Below are 18,589 nucleotides of genomic sequence, written 5' to 3'. Positions count from 1 at the left end.
GTGTAGTTTTCGTGTCTAATTTTATTCACGGAGCTATTTTTCTGTTGAAATTTAAAGAAAATCTTATCTAGTTGAAGACTTAGTAAATGTCTCAAAAAATTTCGAAACTTGAGCTTTAAAACGTTAAATATTTTGTAACGACTACCGAACGATACAGCAAATTCGCCTTCCGGGCTTCCCGGTTATGTCGACGGCGAGGTCGAGTCGAGGTCTCATGCAAGAAAATAGTAATAGCCGTCGCCGATTGGTCTGGCATTAAAGAGGTTATCTATGGTTAGGGGGCTAATGATTGGTTAAAAGCATTTTTGTTCGTCTGCTTAGTATTTACTTCGGGAATATCATGAAATCCATGGCCAAAGCTATGTAAAAGTGGGACTTACGTACTTTATGTGTGAAGCATAATCCACTTTTGATAAGACTGGTCCCCTTCCATAGACGCCCATGTTAAAACCAGACGGGTTTGAATCTTAGACCGAACCTATGTTATTTTCATTCTTAGGGTCGATTGAGGGGGCTTCTAGAGCACGTGCAGCCAGCGTGATCAAGTGGGCTATGCTCCAATAAACGTCGCAATTAAAGTTGGTTATTTAAATCCGTATCAGAAACTAAATAAACCTAACTAAACTACCCTCCCTCTTTACAACTTAGTTACATTCTTACTTACCAGTCCGAGCTGATATGAAGTTACGATGAATGCATTTCTGGGTAACACTATTTTACCCTAAATTTAGTTTTGCCGAACTTTTACTGAATTACCCCGAATTCTAAAATAGTAGAAATCCTCCTATGCGTCGTCTGCTAAAACATTTAAGATTAATAATAATAATAATAATAATAATAATAATAATAATAATAATAAAGTTTATTGACGGGTAAAAAGAAAGCCAAAATTTAAAGAAACAGAACAAAATAAGACAAAATAAAAACAAAACACATAAAAAAAGCAATGACGCGACTCAGTGGACGAATTTGTCCAACCGAGCCTTGAACGCATGGACAGACGAGTTCCTCTTCACCTCACTAGGGAGACCATTCCACGAGTTAATAACCCGTTGCGTGAAAAAGACACGCCGAGGCAGGGACGTACAGCGGGACTTGGAAAGAGTGGGCGCTCTCCTCCCAGTCCAGCGAACGGTAAAAAATGCGGTGGCCTCCACGTCGTAGTGGCCATGGACCAATTTGAAGGTTTCCACCAAATCCTGACGCAGCCGCCTATCAGCTAGGGACATAAGGCCCAGCCGTCTGAGGCGCTCCGGATAGGGCAAAGTTCGCAGGCCAGAAACAAGTTTTGTGGCCCTGCGCTGGACCCGTTCAACATTCTCAATGTCCCTGACGAGGTGGGGAAACCATATGCTTGAACAGTAGTCAAGATGAGGGCGGATGTAAGTTCTATACAGGACGCCAAATAACCGGACGCTAAAATGCGAAAAGGAGCGCTTTAAAATGTAAAGAGCACGGGAGCCACGGACCGCCGCCACCCTACTATGGGTATCTCCCAGCATACCACCAGCAAACATAACCCCGAGGTCCCTCACAACAGACTGAGCCTCAATAGGCCTACCCGCCAAACGGTACTGAAAGCGAGGGTTATTTCTTCCGCAATGCAGGACCACGGATTTGGTGGGGTTGAAGCTCATGCCGTTTGAGCTGGCCCACGCATCAGGAGCATCCACGTCCCCCTGCAGTGCGAGAGAGTCGGCGGGCGTGCGAATGCCGCGCCCAACCTTGGAATCGTCCGCAAACAGGCTCACAAACGAGTGTCGGATAGCACGCGGGAGGTCGTTGATATAAACAATAAAGAACGTGGGCCCCAGTACCGAACCCTGAGGCACACCACTAGCCACTTCACACCACGAGGAGTAAACACCCCGAAGTGCCACGCGCTGAAGCCGATTTCGGAGGAAGGCCGCAATCCAGGTCACAAGCGTGAAGGGTACGCCAAGCCATTCTAGTATCCGAAGTAACAACGAATGCGGGACCGTATCAAAAGCCTTGCGCAAATCAAGGTAGATTAAGTCGACCGAGGCTCCCGAATCGAGGCAGCGGGAGGCGTTCTCAAGGGTGCTTAACAAGTTTGTGAAACACGACCGTTTCATCAAAAAACCGTGTTGGTCAGGCGTAAAGAAATTCCGGGCCGTTAGGAAGGAGACAAGAGCATCCCGGACATAGAGCTCCAATTGTTTACACTGTAAACAGGTCAAGCTAATTCCCCGAAAATTCGTGACCGAGCAGGAAGAGGGTGTCTTCTTGATGGCCGTAATGTTCGCCCTCCTCCAAATAGCAGGAACGACACCCGACAAAATTGACCGTTGAAATATGGCCAACAGGGGCGCAGCCAAAATCGTGGCACCCTCGCGCAAGAGCCGCGGATGAAGATCATCCGGGCCAGGAGATTTGTCGAGCCGCAAACGTCGCAAGTAGCGGCGAACCTCCACATAGGACAAACCAAAATCTGAGGGCTCCATTTCTACTTGGAGCGCGGTCTCGTCAGAAGCGACTCGTGACATAAAGTCCCCAAGATAAACCGCCTCCTCGTGGGGTTCCGGAATAAAGACCGACCGGAAATAAACGTTGAGAGCCTCAACAATCTCAGCGGGGTCCCGAAGCGTAACGCCAGCAGGGTCGTTGACAACCGACAGATGGGCTCTGGGGTTCAGCGAACGTGAGACGTGGGAGTAAAGAGCCTTTGGATTGACGAAAATCTCAGCGACCAGTCGAGATTCATACCGGAACTTAGCGGAACGTATATGTCGCGTAAGAACATTACGCGCGTGCAAACACATTACATTTGGCTTTGGCTTTTAGGGGTATAATAGTGGGTTTCGGCACAAAATTATGGGGTAAAAATTAAATGCGAAAACTCCAATAAACGTCGCAATTAAAGTAGGTTATATAATCAAGAATGATAGGGGGTGGATACGAATTCTGAGAGAAATACACGCCGTAACTTCGTAAACGATTGGGTCTGGTGGGAAGCTATAAATGGGGAAGGAATACTCGGGACAAAAGGCAGGTGGGCTACCTCAGAACTAGACCCTATTTAGCGCCATCGTGTTGGCCTAATTTTGCATACATATTGCCAAAGTTATTTTAAACTTTTTTCTCGTAATTAAAATTTGCAATTGAAACATTAAATTTTATATAGAGTTAATATTTAATAATTATTGTTTCGAAAATTGTTGCTAAAATAATAATGCACGTAGATGACGCTGCAATAGGGAAACGCTGGGGGCGGAATTAAGTATAAATGGAATAAAGTATAACGGGAATAAGGTATAATAACGAACTGGAATAAAATTTAACTGGAATAGTGTATAACGTCGTATTTGAAAACTGGAATAAGGTATAACTGTCCAATACTGGAATAAACTTTTTATGTAGTTTCACATTGATGCGAGAACTACCCTTGCTTGTTAGAACTGTCCTCTTAAGTTCTCTCAAGGTTGAACCTTGCTAAGCACATAGCGCTATTTGCTGATAAATCAAACACTCGGGAAGGTGTCATACGACACTCAGAAAGCGTTATTTAAACTCGGAAAGGTGTTATGCTGCACCCTTTAAGGAATTAAGCAACACTCATATGGGAGTAAAAAAGTGTTAAACTGAACCTCTGTTGCACAATTTTATTCTTATCTTTGACAATAATTGCTCAAATAAGTTTTATTAAACCCTTTCTGGGGTGTAAATGAACACCTGTAATGGTGTAAAATTTGGACCCATATAAACTACTTTTAAAGATGTTAAAGCACACCAGATTTTCTAAGAGTGTATAACAGCAACCAGTATAAATTTACCCAAATGGACAGTCTGTTAAAAACAGCTAGTCGTCTTATATAAATGACAAGTTGCATCTTAACCAACAGAGCTTAATGTTTTTAATAAAGGTTTGAGTGCTTTTAGTTTAACAGCAAAGAGCGTCTTTATCAAAATAAGCTAGGGATTTATAACTGTTCTAAGAGCTGTTATTTTTACAGCAACCCTATTTTTTAGTGTACCATAAGCGGTTTGAAACAGCATGATGTGTTTTGATTTTCACAGCAAACCACGTTTTAATCCACAGTGCTTAGTGAGTTTAAAACCACATATTTTGCTGTTAGTTTTACAGCAGCAGACATTTTATGTAACTGTGATTTATTGGTAGTAAAACAGCATATAGTGCTGGTTTTTTCATTGACCCCTACAATATATTCAACGGTTAAGACTGTCTTTGAAACAACCTCTGAAGCGGTTATTTTAAAAGCTACAAACGCCCCTGAATACACGAGCAATTAATACTTAAAACTGTTAGTTCCACTGTTTAGAAAAACAGTATTGTTGACGGTATTAAAACTGTTAGTTCCACTGTTTAGAAAAAAAGTATTGTTGACGGTATTAAAAACAGGGAGGATGCGCAATTAAATTAACATCATCTTGATGGCATACGCTATTGCCCTTACCATAGTGTTTATTTTACAGCATTTTTATTCTGTGTGTACAGTAGTTCCACCGTTTGGTGCTTTAGAATATTTAAAATTTCTTGGTGATCATTTATTGCGAAAAGCAAACCATGTAAAATGTTTCTCTTTGCCTGCCTACTCGTGCCAAACTGCCAATATTAGTGTGCGAGTTTTCCCTATTATGCTTCAGGAAAGAGTATTTTTTTTTACTCAAGAGTCCCTAAGTGGGAATTGGGTACCGTTTTCAGGTTACCCCACATTTTACCCAATTTAATATCCCCAATTCCCATTTACACAAACCTCAGTCAACCCAATTCCCAGTTCTCCTCTTACCATTAACATTATATAACATACCCAAAAAAGACTCAGAGTAGAATTTGATGGTTTTATTTGTTTCTTGTTCCATAAGGGAGACACTTACTTGAAGTGTATAACCGCCTCCTAACATAAACAAGTTGGGAAAACCAAAATATTACCTCTCCGAGTCAAGACGACTACTTACAAACTTATTTACCCAGATATGGAAATGTTTCTTAAGTTAAAATTTATGAAATATTAAAGCAGTATACAAAGCATAGCAAATATACTGTAAATCAGACGACATTTTACATCCAAAAATGATATACTTCTACACATTAAAATCATCCGATGGGGGAGAAACGGGAAATGAAGAGATAAAACTTTGGAGGGATACTACCTTTACGTGTTTGTAAAGGCCAATTTTCTACTCCTCAACTGTATGCCCTCTATGTTCAAAGCCATATTCACAACAGGGTTGCCATATAAACACTATCCTCTCGTTTCACCTCAACGATTTTCTTAGTTTGTCAACATGACTGTTAACGTTACATAACACCAAAGCTTATTTGTGGCTACACACACTGAAAGTAAATGCGTACCATGAAAAGCATGAAAACACGAAGCTATTATCCCATTACGATCAGACCTTTCACTGGTCTGGGCTGCGTTCAGCAGAGCTCACCAAAAAAGACAGCGGATTTTGGAAATGTTTACCGGTGAGCTCTGTCGTCATAGCTTTTCTCCGGTCATCGGTGTTTTATAAATGACGCTAGCGCAATAAAGCGTGCAAGGTACCAAGGCTTAACAAAAATTGTATGATAACATATTTATAGAGATAGATAACAACTTTTATAATTAAAATTAGAAACTAACATATCTCTTAAAATTCTCGCGTGATCAACTGGTTTCACACCAATTAAATAGCTATAGTCCCATAGAGCTATTTGTATTGATTCATCCATGGTTTTTTCGCCAAGCTGAGAACTACACGTTTTACGTCACGTTATCCAAAAGGCCGACTATTTTCTTTGAAGACCGCGCTAGCTCAGCGCTAAGCACCGTGACGTCAAAATTCAAAAACAAAATCCCGTTATGTAGGACACTGCTAACAGCGCTGGGCTCTGCTGAACGCGGCCCAGATTTCCACCATGATTATATAATCTAAGCCTAATTATTTAATAGTGTATTTAACTTTCGGCTCACTCTTAACCGTTAATGTCTCTGCATTACAGAAACGAAAACCAAACCCAAGCGTTTACTTTTTGGTTCACTAGGCCTATTAACAATTAATAGTTCATTTGACCAACATTGTAGCGTTGCGCTTGTATTCATTTTAGAAAGGATTATGCTATAAACAGATGTAGTATAGCTTAAGTAATATATAAACATCCATTTTAAATAATAATATTAAAAAAAATCTTTGTAATATCAAAATGAAATAGAGCTTTAAAGCTACAAAAGTACTAAATGCATCATAATTACGAAAAATATTTCCACATATTCATTTTATATTATGGAAAACGGGAATATTAAGGTTCTGAAGGATTTCTTTACACATCAAAACAAAAACGAACTTCTAATGCAGCGCACTAGTGTAACAACGGACGGACACATATAGACAAACACATAGACTACTGTTTTACCCTTTCCGTATTAATTTTGAGTTTAGAGACATGATTATCTTAAATATTAAAATAAATATAATTAATATTAAATATTTTCTTCGATAGTTGTTCGCCTTATTGAGCGTTACATCGTTTTGAAAAAGAATAATTAAACATTCTTGAGAGACTTGACTAATATTGGCGTTTGAAATGAAGCATACGCCGGTTGCGTCGCCTTACTCAAATAGGTAGTATATAAGGGTGTCGAATCGCAGCTATGGATAAGAACAGCGCAATTGCGTGAACCTCTGGTGGAAGCCCCACCTTAGGGAGGCCGGACGTTTCTCGTAACCCTGGCCGATCGCCGCGTATGTCTTAACCTTAACGATGATGATGGAGTAGAAGCCAGGTGTACAGACTGGTGTCCATGTGGGATGACAAAAACAAAGACCAGAAGATGGTGGTGTTAGAAGCCAGGTGTACAGACTGGTGTCCATGTGGGATGGACAAAAACAAAGACCAGAAGATGGGGGTGTTAGAAGCCAGGTGTACAGACTGGTGTCCATGTGCGATGGACAAAGAGCAGATGACGGTGGTGATTAGAAGCCAGTGTGTACAGACTGGTGTCCATGTGGGATGGACAAAGAGCAGCAGACGATTGTGATTAGAAGCCAGTGTGTACAGACTGGTGTCCATGTGGGATGGACAAAGACCAGAGGCTGGTGATGTTAGACAGGCAATGGAGTAATAGCCTGTAAGTGTAATACAATTTTCGAAATTTCCGGAAATTGAGAACACGTTTGCTCCGATTTGCAAACTGCGAACGCGGTCACGTGGGTATAACAACAGACAGACACACACACACACACATACCCCCACACACACACACACACACAGACACGTCGAAATTAGAACCTCTCCGTGACATACGTCACTCGGAGAGGTAAAAAACATAACCTAACAGCAATGAAGATAAACATCAATATTTTGGAAAAGGCGACGTCCATTAACTTGGCCCCCCAGGTGCTCAAATCGCCACCAAACATACATGGATCAATTGCACCAAGCATGCACCATCATGCACCACCCTTAACTTAGCTTGCACCACTACGGTTCGCCTCTACTTCATTAAAGATTTTGAAGGGCTGACGAAATGACAGCCCCCCACGTATCCGAAATGGAAAATTAAAATCATATTCTATGTGCACCATCCTTGCACCAACATAATAAGAAATATTTTGGAAAAGGTGTCAGAAATTAATAGGAGAATATTTTTGAAAAGGTGGTAGCTAATTAATTGGAGAATATTTTGGAAAAGGTGGCAGCTAATTAGTAGAAGAATGTTTTGGAAAAGGTGGCAGCTAATTAATAAGAGAAAAAAAGTATAACGGGAATAAGGTATTATAACGAACTGGAGTAAAATATAACTGGAATAGTGTATAACGTCGTATTTGAAAACTGGAATAAGGTATAACTGTCCAATACTGGAATAAAGTATAACTGGACTAGCCTATAACCGCGAAATTCTATACCGGAATAAGGTATAACCGGATTAATGTATATTGGACGTACGTATAACGCCAAGTCTCACAACTGGAATAACGTATAACTATCGTAGACTTTGTATAAAATTTTAATTGAAAAAGCATAATACCAAATTAAAAACATTGGTAAAAAATAAAAACCACTGCAGTTATGGGTTGAAAGTCCTGTAAGCTGCTGAGGCGAGGGTCCTGCAATATGGGCACATCATAATTCATGATCCTGTCTTTACATCTTTCGCAGGCGCAAGTATAGCCACATGGAACAAACACAGTATTTCTTCTATTTACCATGCATACCGTGCACAAATTGCCTACTTCTGGGACCTGGATTCGACCGACAGCTGGGGCCGGATCTCGGTCAACTCCGGGTGCCTGGTCTAGAACTGGAACGATGGCCTGGGCTGGGTCGACATCAAGTACCGGCGCTGGACCAGGGAGTGGGGCAAGAACTGGACGAATAGGGTTGGCCGCAGCTGGATGAACTAGACCGATGTTTGCCGGGGCTGGACGGACTGCTGCCGCCGCTGGTTGCGCATGTATAACACCTGGAATCGGCACAGTGGGACGGTCCAATTCTGCAACTACGTGACTTGCCACGCGTAGAAATTCCCTGACGGTGTACCGATTTTGCTCCAATTTTTCGTTACAGCTATTAATTCTTTTGTCATTAGACAAATGTTTTTTTTCCGTGGCCTTGCAATCTGGGCTCCGTTGTCCAAGCTTGCGTACTCCTTTTTGTAAATACTTTCACCATCTTTAAGTCGATCTAAAGTGACCAATAAAAAAAGTACAGGAAAGTTCGTTTGAGCCATGGAATTAGGTTGATTTCTAAATCCCAATTTAACAGCTTCCTTAATGGGCAAGGAAAATGGGTGATACCATGTAAAATTTCCATAGAAGCTGTCCAAGAGGTGACAATAAGATATCAGAATTTAGAACAAAAAATTTTTATTTCCCAGCTGAACCTAATTTCTGACCTACCACCCCTTTGCAATTTAGAAATAGTCTTAAAATTATTTGATGGAATGGAGTAGCAGAATTTTGACTCACCCAAAAAGAAGAAAACATTTGGGTGAATAGCGCCTACTCTCCTGTTTAATTGGTTATGAAAACTCTCAACGTTATTATTCGTTCTTCGATGTTGACCATGAACAGATGACGTTGGGTCCATAACCAATAAGCCATGTCGTCGTGAAGTATGCCATTAACGGGTTCAAACGAGCTATTTCCCTGTCTTCTTGTTCTGCCTGGTGTATCTCGTACCTTAGAGTGCGTTCGCCTTCCCAAATTGCTTTTGATGGCAGCAAAGCCACCGCCATCATCATTCGTACAATTTTTTTCGCAACGTCATTGGTTGTGTACAAGTCTTGCAACCCCAGACTAACAACGTTTTTCCAAATAGCCTAAATAACAATATCACACTCTTAAAAATCAATATGCAAAATTTTATCACCAAGGGATCACCAGCTTTTATTAGAGCTGGGTTTTTTTCTAAGGCGCTGGTTGAGGGTGCGGGTGCCAGAAAATTAAATATCGCCAAAAAAAGATACTCCACACGCCAAACGGCGCCTTTGAAAACCCGCTTGTACACATTTGATATATATATTGTGAAATTGATATACCTGGGTAAAATGAAAAAAACAACCAGAAATTTCCATAGCCAGTGGGAATACGTTTCTGAATGCCGTCATCGTGGCTCGCTCAAAGGCGGATAAAACGAGTGTTGGTAAAAAATCGGGAAATTTCTGCCTTAACCTCCTTAAGATGGTTTCATACGCTGTAATCGTTCGTCTAGTCATCAAAGCATACGCCATAGGAAAGGTCTGAAATAGTTTTAATTTTTTATACATTTAGAACACATTATAAAGCGCGGCCTAAAAATAGGGTTTTATAGTAGAAAAACGGTGTTTTATAGGAAATATAGTACTAAAAATCCTCATATGTAAATCTATTTCAGCTCTAACTGTGTAGAAAAATCTTGGCTCGAAAATCGAACGGTCGTATTTTAAACTTTTCTTTGCTCTCCCCATATTCAACGGAATTTCAGTGAATCAAATGCTAGGTGACGCTGCGTAATGACAAGTTACCAATTTATTTCGTTCTGGCACCCCCTCTCTGATGTCAAAGTATTATTGGTCGAAATAAGGAGTACCAGCGATGACGGGAAAGAGGGCATTTTATTATTTTCATTATTCAAGATTATGAGCCGTCGTAAGTGCTACAGTTCAAATATACGTTATGTAGAATCTTAAAAATAACACAAAGTGTGAACGTTTTGTCCAACACATTTAAATATGTTCCATATAGGATATAAATGAATTTTTTTCTGGCTGTGTAGTCTTCAAACCCATTCAAATTGCCCATACTTTTTCCAAGTCATAGTCAAGAGCGTTCTTCCTAAGGCACATTGATCACGAACAAGAGTTTATTCCACATTTGTAAATGGCTTGTTGTTTGACCAAATTAATTTCCCGTGTGCTTACAAAGAAACACTAATCACAGTTGAAGACTTTTTTCTGGTCCGAGTTTCAATATGATATTAAAGATATCATCCATACTAAGTTTGATCTTGTATTAATATAGGCCTAACCATGAATCTATATAACTATCCTATGAAAAACATTAACATGTACAAAAATGGGCCAAGCCTCGCTAGTGCCCTCTCCGCCGTAAAACGTTCTGAGATCCCTTGTAGAGCCAAGTCTGCCTTTTGTTCTCATTCAATCGCCAATTGAACAATTATGTTATAAATTAAGTACTTTTCTTAATTAATAACCAATATTCTTTGACTCTATCATTATTATACATCTTTGTTCGTATCAAAAACATCGTGAATTGGCAATCGCAAGTAAGTAATATTAAAAGGAAGTCGAGGAAATATTCACTAAATCGTTGCCGATTTTAAAATAATCAAAGGGATATTCACTAAATCGTTTATGGTCGAGGGGATATGTACAAGTTTATAAGGCTAGTTATGCATAACCTTATGTACACGTTTATAAGGTAATTACCTGCGCTTGCCAAGTCACGATATTTTTGATACGAACAAAGATGTATAATAATGATAGAGTCAAAGAATATTGGTTATTAATTAGGAAAAGGACTTAATTTATAACATAATTGTTCAATTGGCGATTGAATGAGAACAAAAGGCAGACTTGGCTCTACATGGGATCTCAGAACGTTTTACGGCGGAGAGGGCACGAACGAGGCTTGGCCCATTTTTGTACATGTTAATGTTTTTCATAGGATCTCACTTCTTTTTGTAGACCCTCTCGTTATACTTCGGTAGTTATATTAAAACAAGACCCTCTCGTGGTACTTCGTTTGCCAATATAATCGCTAACATTTGTCCATATTTACGCTGAATTACCCCTTTCGACCCGCAGAGAATATGCAATAACGATTGTACGCGATATCCTAATATAAGAATGTAGCATCAGATACAACACATTTCTCTTAAACTACTACTCCTATTAGCTTTAATAAATATTTAACTTTCGGTTAACTTGGGACCATTACGTCCTTTCATCAAGAACACACATTATTTCTGTTGAAAAGACGGCTGCGCCATCTAGTTTTAAAATAAAGAACTAAAGAACAATTTTATAAAAATTTCGGGATGTTTTAATTTTTCTGTGCTTTATAAAATAAATTAAAACTAAATCATGAATTTTAAGTTTCTATCTCCCCTAGAAGTACCTTAGAATTTTGATGATCGGTGAGTGAGTGAGTGAGTGACAATATAAGGTAAATTTCACCTGCGATATTTCGAAAAGTATATAGGGTAGGAACTTGAAATTTGGAAACTATAGCTAGGATTGACAGTCCTCGCGGCAAGCAAAATTTCAGACTTTTACCTGTACCCATCACGAAGTTACAGTGGGCTTAAAAGTGCCACGAGTTGCTTCGAGAAAAGGATGTCAGTGCTCGATCAGTGCTCGACTTGGCTGGGAGCACTGCCGTGCTCCCAGATGATTATACAGCTGCGTAATTACGCTGTCTAACCTCTCGATAAGGTTTCGGCGGAGCTTAGCGAAAGGAATCAGCAGTCATATGCCTGCTAGTGTTAGGAGCGGGAGAAGGAAGGCAGAGTTCGGGGGTGTGTAAATTCGAAACTTCACTTCCTCTTGTCTTGTGATTAGCTATTAGAGCTACGCAAAACTTGTCAAAGTTAGGAGGGTAACACCCAAAGCAAATCGTCATGATAGAAGAGCATATGATAGCGCTGTATATTCATAGTTATATAGATTCATCACTGCCTTCTCAAGTATTTGAGAAGGCAGTGGATTCATGATATAACCGGAACGAAGCAAACAACTTTAGCGGGAGAAAGGACCACTCTTCACAATAAGTTATTATAGGCCTATATGCAGAATTGTGCAGGTGCAATACAATTTAGAATGGAGCAATTTAATAGATTGTTACATACACAGTTTTAGCCTATTCATGAATCATTACAGAAGACGAGGAAATACGGTTTTTGTCCAACTGGTTCAACAATGTAAATCCATCTATTCACACATGTGTTTTCTACGTTTATGTTCTATCAAATGAGTCTTCTGGGTGCATTCATAGTCACACCGATCACATTTTAAGGGTTTTTCACCGCTATGAATGAGTTTATGTCTGATCAAATTATTCATCTGAGTGCATCCATAGTCACACCGATCACACTTGAAGGGTTTTTCACCATTGTGAATGCGTTTGTGTGTGATCAAATTATCCCCGCGAATACAAGCATATTCGCACTGATCACATTTGAAGGGTTTTTCACCAGTGTGAATGCGTTCATGTGTGATCAAATGAGCCTTCCACGTACTTGCAAAGTCACACCGATCACAATTGAAGGGTTTTTCACCGCTATGAACGCGTAGATGTTTGGTCAAAGAACCCCTGTCCGTGCTGTAATATTCGCACTCTTTACATTTGAAGGATTTTTCATCACTGTGAATGCGTTGATGTGTGATCAAATCACTCTTCATTGTGCTGGTATAGTCACACTGATCACATTTGAAGGGTTTTTCAGCACTGTGAAGGCGTAGTAGATGTGACTTCAAATCATTCTTCCGACTGAATCTATATTCACACCAATCACATTTGAAAGGTTTTTCTCCACTGTGAATGCCTAGATGTACTGTCAAAGCGCACTTCCGCGTACTTGCAAAGTCACACTGATCACATTTGAAGGGTTTTTCACCACTGTGAATGCGTCGATGAATGTTCAAAGAACTCTTCTGTGTACTTGCAAAGTCACACTGATGACATTTGAACGGTTTTTCACCGCTATGAATGCGTTGATGTTTGATGAAATCGCACTTATGCTTGCATGTATAGTCACACTGTTCACATTTGAAGCGTTTTCCTTCTTTACCCTTTCTAATGCGACGTTGTAAGCCCCGTTTATATTCAGTTGAATATTTGAACCCGGTTTTACGATTCTTCTTCAATTTCTCTATAGAAAATATAAAAAGCACAAACATCATTTATAATTTAGTATCAAAAAAACAATAACATTCAGGCGGACTTCATAAAAAAGGTAATGCGTACGAAAACGAAGTGTTACAGAATAAAAAAAGTGTGTTGATGAGTAAACGAGCATATCAACAAAAAGGGGATGAAGATCAACCTTGGCTCGAAAGGTTGTACTTTTAACTTTTCTTTTCTCTCAAATTAATTTTCATTCAATAGTTTTAAGACAGTATAACTACACACTTATTAAAGGGGCTCGCCGGCGCTGTTGGGGGGAGACCGCCCTTAGTTCAGGGGAAAACACCCAGCTCTTTGGCCATAATGAAAGGCTCCACCGTCGCGGTGGGCGGGTAAGTAATATGCTAACCAACAGTTTGACCTCCCTTCACGCCAACAGCTCCGGCCAGCCCCTTTAAGTATGTACAACAACAACGAGTGAAAATGAGAATAAATTAGAGGCTTTTCGCCCAAGATTAGTTTTCATCTAAATCTAAAGCGTAATAAGGTCCAAAATTTAAGCACTGATTTTCCTGCAGGGAGTTCGTGTCTCCGTCATTCGCGATTTTCGGAATATGATAAAAATACATTACAATTGTTTAGCGACCTCCGAGCAGTTACGCTATTAGGCTTTATACCGAGAAGGCGGAAATATGACTACTCATACTAGGTACTCAAGACTATTAAAGCATTAAATGTTTTACCTGTAATTTCCGAACGAGACGATGAGGTTTTACCTTCTGGAATCTTTGGAGCGACACCTTCTAATGTCTCCGAGTTGGACACCGAACTAATATGTTGAACTGCAATTGGAACTTCGGGTAAATCGCTTTCAATAGAGACGGAGGGCATTTCTGATAGTTCAATTGGGTTGCGTTCTACTTCAGGAACACACACTGGCACACTCAACGAGCTCGGATCGACAAACAGTTCCATACTTTCATTTTGTCTATCAGTTTCCTTTGCACCTGTCAAGGCGTTTTTGGATTTGTTATCATCAAGATCGCTTTCTAGGGCTGTTTCTAATGAATCGCCTTCCACATTTTCATCCAAATGTTTTTCGGTTTCAACATTCAATTCAGGAAGACGAAATTCCGTCAATCGAGTTGTATTATCTTCAGTGTCCCCCTCTGTCGAGACACTTTGTGATTTAAGAAGAAAGTCGTTAATGTTAATATTGTTCTTAAGAGGTTCTCGTGGCGAATCGCTCTCCGTGTTCGTATCAGGAGACATTTCAAATTGGTTTTCAACCTTAATTTTACGTGAAGGCGCACTTTGAGGCAAACTGTAATCGTAATTCGGTTTAGGGACACACGGATTCGTATTTTGCTTTATAGACCCCATATTTTCAGAATTTATTGAGGCAATTTCAATTTCTGTGTTTGCATTGTAAACCTCCGCCACATATTGAGGTTCAAAAACAAGCGATTCTTGAATAATATCTTCTTTATCCAGAATGCCTTGGACACTGTGTATAACAATAGGAAGGGGTAACTCCTGGACATTAATTTCCAAATCATTTTCAACGCGTTCAGTTTTCACGTATTCATTATTATCTAATTGATGTATTCCACTTTTCTCCTATTTTTTAAACAATTAACAATAACTTTCAATCTTAAAGTAATTATCTTTCCAATCGAGTATGAAAGTGAAGGATGTTGCATACCATCAGATCTTGGATTCTCCTTTCCAAGTCTTTAATGACCCTATTGAGTCTTTCAATTTCGTCTCTTTGCTTATTTATTGTTAATGTTGTTTTCACTCTCTCTTTTTCCAAGTTTGAAATTAAGACATTACACTAAATAAAATGAGATTCCATTACAAATTAACTATCTACGGACTTTCTTTGGCTGAAAGTATTTTAAAGGGGCAAGGAGGGACAAGCAAGAAAAAGGGGAAACCAATGACACACAAGAAGGGGATCAGTAACAAAGGTCCTCGTTATTAACGACGGACATGTTACCAATCCCCTTAGATGAGAACCTTTAATTAAGAGACAACAGATTCGACAACTTATCCTGTGCATATAAAAATGGCTATGATCCCAAAAGGGTCTCATATTTTTGTGCTTAATTTCACACAACAAAAAAGCTCCCCTATGCTTTGAAAAATACCTCGGCTTCCAGTTTCGTAACTCGATCATCTCTAGTTTTAACTTCATTGATTAGATCATCTTTGCTTAAGTGATCATAGTTACATTCTTCCTCGTAGTCCATTTCCTAAAAACCAAGTTTTCGTTATTTTCAGATTGTCTAAAACAAAAGGAATATTGCAATAATTTCGCAAATACCTTTTTAATTGCCAACCTTTGAAGATTTACTAAACTCATTTCGGAATTTTGAAAAGAGAGTTTGTGAGATTGTAAATTATCCCTAAAATAAAATAATTTTTCAAAATTAAGGTACATCAAAACGAACAAATACATGGTAGCTTTCGCTATCATGGCTAAGAAACACATGGCAAAGCTTAATTAGTTCAAAAGATTGTGATAATTATCGCTGCAATTTTGTTCAAGAGCTATTTCAGAAACCTTAGTGTGACGTCACCCATGCTATTTACCAAACATGGCCGCCCACTGGCACTGCCAAAGTCAATCGTGTGACGTTATACCTAGGTACTGACGTCACAATTGAGAGAGCTCTATCTCAACCCCATTTTTGCTAGGTGAGGTTATATTTCCAGACCTAGCCTTGTGCTGATGATTTGTGTGTATGTATGTTTGTGGCCGGGGTACGCCATGAACGAGTGTGGCTAGAAACCGATTAAGACAATATCCGCTACCACGTTGAAGCTCATAATGTGAAAGAATTGCAAAAAAAAAGAAAAAAGGACATTAGTTCCATCTTGGCTCTATGTTATGAGTTAACAGTAATTTTCCGACTTCGGACGGAAACAAGTTGTTTTGGACTTTTGTTAAGAAAAGATCGTCTTCCAGCCCTTGGAAGTATTGGGAAAGAAATAACATTGGTATCGTCAGAATTCACCCGGTTAGATTGCGGTAACCCTCAAGTTTAGGATTAATTTGATTGATGACTGCGAAGCCGATTTCTTGGAACGCCTACTTAGGGAAATATTTTCTTTATAGACCGGTTTGTTGGGTTGGGGGGAAAATATTTACTTTGTGGTTTGTTTATTTAGGCTGGATAGAACAAGGGACCTTTTCAGTTAGATGTGGTTGGTAAGACAATGTACCCCAACCGTCGGGCCATCTCGAATATTACCTTAGTGAGTTTCAAAACATGAGTACTGTACTACATTAGCACATACGAAACCAACACGCCCTCCCCACCCCAAGCTAATAGAGCTATGCCAGTTGAAGGGGGCAAACGTCACAGTTGGGCCTGCCAATAAACGGAGCCGGTTTTCACCCTCCCTCCGTGCGGGCCACTGAAGAACTCTATCATCTCTATGCTAAATTTACCGCACAATACGGCTCCTAGGTGGGGACTGGCGAAACCACGCCTCAAAAGCTCTCCTTTCCCCGCGAATTGAAATAGCTCTATACGTAAATATTTTTACGTGTCTTGTATGAATAGAGCCAAGCGCTTCATTCCTAGTTTCGACTTACGAGGCAGTCTTCGATACTTTTTTAGTAAGGTAGTATCTGGTAGTAGTAAAAATAGTAGTATTTTTCCTAGATGGAAAAAACGCGCGGGACACAGGACAAAAAAAAATACCGATGATGGAGAAAATACTATGGATAGATACATATTGAATATACTCATGAGGCATAATTCAGATATTGAGTAATCACGATTTCGAATGGTTTTTCTGTTTAAAGAATTTTCGATAATTCACCATTCCGCAGTATTATTAGCTAATACTGCAATATTCAGCAACGAGGATAGATCCTATATCTATGGCATGGCCAACTTAGATTACCGGTGGTAGAAGGCCTGCCAGCTTTACCCGAGCCCCATGTTATAAAACGACCAGCAAAATCGCCCCTAGTTCCGACTTTCGCCGTTAGGTGCGCTACCAACCCAGTTTTCCTCCTAATGCTTTTTCTATTTGGAAAAAAAATTCGGAAGTGGACTCGGTTTAAGAGCGTTTTTAATATATTTACCGATTTTTTTCGCCTCCGAGTTTTAAATGAGAAGTCAAGTAAGTTTTAATTTATATTTTGAGACCAATTTCATAATTTTCCGTCCGTTATTTGACGAGTAATCAACATTCAAAGTTGGGGTTGTTTTTAAGGCGGAGAAATGCGCCGTTTAGCGTTAAGCCTCGGTCTTGAAGGCAGTTTACATTAAAATTTAGTGGCGCCGTTGGACCAAGGCTTAGGTTTTCCGAGAAATTTAATTTCTCCGCCTTAAAAACAACCCCAACTTTGAATGTTGATTACTCGTCAAATAACGGACGGAAAATTATGAAATTGGTCTCAAAATATAAATTAAAACTTACTTGACTTCTCATTTAAAACTCGGCGGCGAAAAAATCGGTAAATATATTAAAAATGCTCTAAAACCGAGTCCACTTCCGAATTTTTTTTCCCATAGAAAAAGCATTATGAGGAAAACTGGGTTGGTAGCGCACCTAATGGCGAAAGTTGGAACTAGGGGCGCTTTTGCTAGTCGTTTTTTAACATGGGGCTCGGGTGAAGTTGGCAGGCCTTCTACCACCGGTAATCTAAGTTGGCCATGTCTATGGGTAGATCTCACATGCAGAACTGTCTAAATCCCCCTATAGCTAGAACATCTTACAAAGTTACACGAGTGGCTAAATGTGCGCCTCTTTCAATTTGCCCAATATTGTTGAAATTGCGGCAATAAACAAGCTAATCAGCAATAATTTGGAAGGGTAGTAGTATTCAGGGAATTAAAACATATCCACTTTTGGGAATTTATTCTATAGCTAGGTTACGGTTTGGATCCGTTACATGTCTTGTTGACATCCAAGTTGCATTATATTCATCACTTACCAGCTTAAACGTTCGACCATAACTCGACATTCTTTAACAAATTCCATCACTCTTTGTACAGTTTCCCTGTTAAGTTAATATACGTAACATTATAAAAATAATAAAAATATAGCCATAAACAAAGACTTTAGTGTCACTAATACACATTCTTACTTACCAGTCAGGCTGATATGAAGTTTGGAACACTTTTCCGGGAAACACTATTCCGGGAAACACTATCTGAACCAAAATTTCCTATTGACCACCTTTTACTGAATTACCCCAAATTCTAAAATAGTAGAAATCCTCCTATGCGTCGTCTGCTAAAAGATTATA

General features: G+C 39.6%; 2 protein-coding genes and 1 long non-coding RNA gene across 8 annotated transcripts in view; 1 reads left to right on the top strand and 2 right to left on the bottom strand.

Moving 5' to 3' along the window:
* LOC149679274 (uncharacterized) overlaps window positions 1-733 on the bottom strand; it is an 11,531-nt gene extending 10,798 nt beyond the window's left edge. For 3 of the 4 annotated variants that reach the window (XM_089834958.1, XM_089834960.1, XM_089834959.1), the window contains exon 1: window positions 381-573. In XM_089834958.1, coding sequence (XP_089691084.1) covers window positions 381-443 — 63 coding nt within the window. In that variant the 5' untranslated portion in view covers window positions 444-573. Of the gene's footprint in view, window positions 1-380; window positions 574-664 lie in introns of those variants that run through there. The other variant, XM_089834961.1, reaches the window with a different exon arrangement.
* LOC149679273 (uncharacterized) lies at window positions 444-9,587 on the top strand. The gene is made up of 3 exons (XR_016365722.1): window positions 444-578; window positions 649-705; window positions 8,126-9,587. It is a non-coding gene; the product is annotated as an uncharacterized LOC149679273 (long non-coding RNA).
* LOC149679272 (uncharacterized) lies at window positions 9,568-18,589 on the bottom strand. Of its 3 annotated transcripts, none has more exons than XR_016365720.1 (8): window positions 18,432-18,589; window positions 18,275-18,340; window positions 15,644-15,725; window positions 15,468-15,572; window positions 15,020-15,151; window positions 14,091-14,934; window positions 12,317-13,339; window positions 9,568-9,707 (listed from the first exon to the last, which is right to left on the bottom strand). XR_016365720.1 is itself a non-coding variant. In XM_089834966.1 (7 exons), the coding sequence occupies exons 2-7, from the start codon at window positions 18,319-18,321 to the stop codon at window positions 12,399-12,401; spliced, it is 2,184 nt and encodes a 727-aa protein (XP_089691092.1). In that variant the 5' UTR covers window positions 18,322-18,340; window positions 18,432-18,588; the 3' UTR covers window positions 12,282-12,398. The 3 variants fall into 3 exon arrangements, 1 of the variants encoding a protein (XP_089691092.1); XR_016365719.1 differs by having other exon boundaries at window positions 14,058-14,934; window positions 18,432-18,588; XM_089834966.1 differs by lacking the exon at window positions 9,568-9,707 and having other exon boundaries at window positions 12,282-13,339; window positions 14,058-14,934; window positions 18,432-18,588.

The sequence above is a fragment of the Phalangium opilio genome, unplaced genomic scaffold (genome assembly GCF_054372755.1).
Source record: "Phalangium opilio isolate 3A_F unplaced genomic scaffold, DU_Popi_V2 ptg000041l_1, whole genome shotgun sequence".
In the NCBI taxonomy this organism is placed as follows: Eukaryota; Metazoa; Arthropoda; class Arachnida; order Opiliones; family Phalangiidae; genus Phalangium; species Phalangium opilio.
The sequence above is the reverse complement of the archived record's forward strand: the minus strand, read 5'-3'. Positions and strand labels throughout refer to the sequence as shown.

Coding starts and splice junctions, on each gene's coding strand:
- LOC149679272 (XM_089834966.1), bottom strand. CDS start 18,321: ATGGAATTTGTTAAAGAATGTCGAGTTATGGTCGAACGTTTAAGCTG. Junction 15,726..18,274: donor ATGGTCGAACGTTTAAGCTG/GTAAGTGATGAA, acceptor ATTTTATTTTAG/GGATAATTTACAATCTCACA. Junction 15,573..15,643: donor AAAGGTTGGCAATTAAAAAG/GTATTTGCGAAA, acceptor CTTGGTTTTTAG/GAAATGGACTACGAGGAAGA.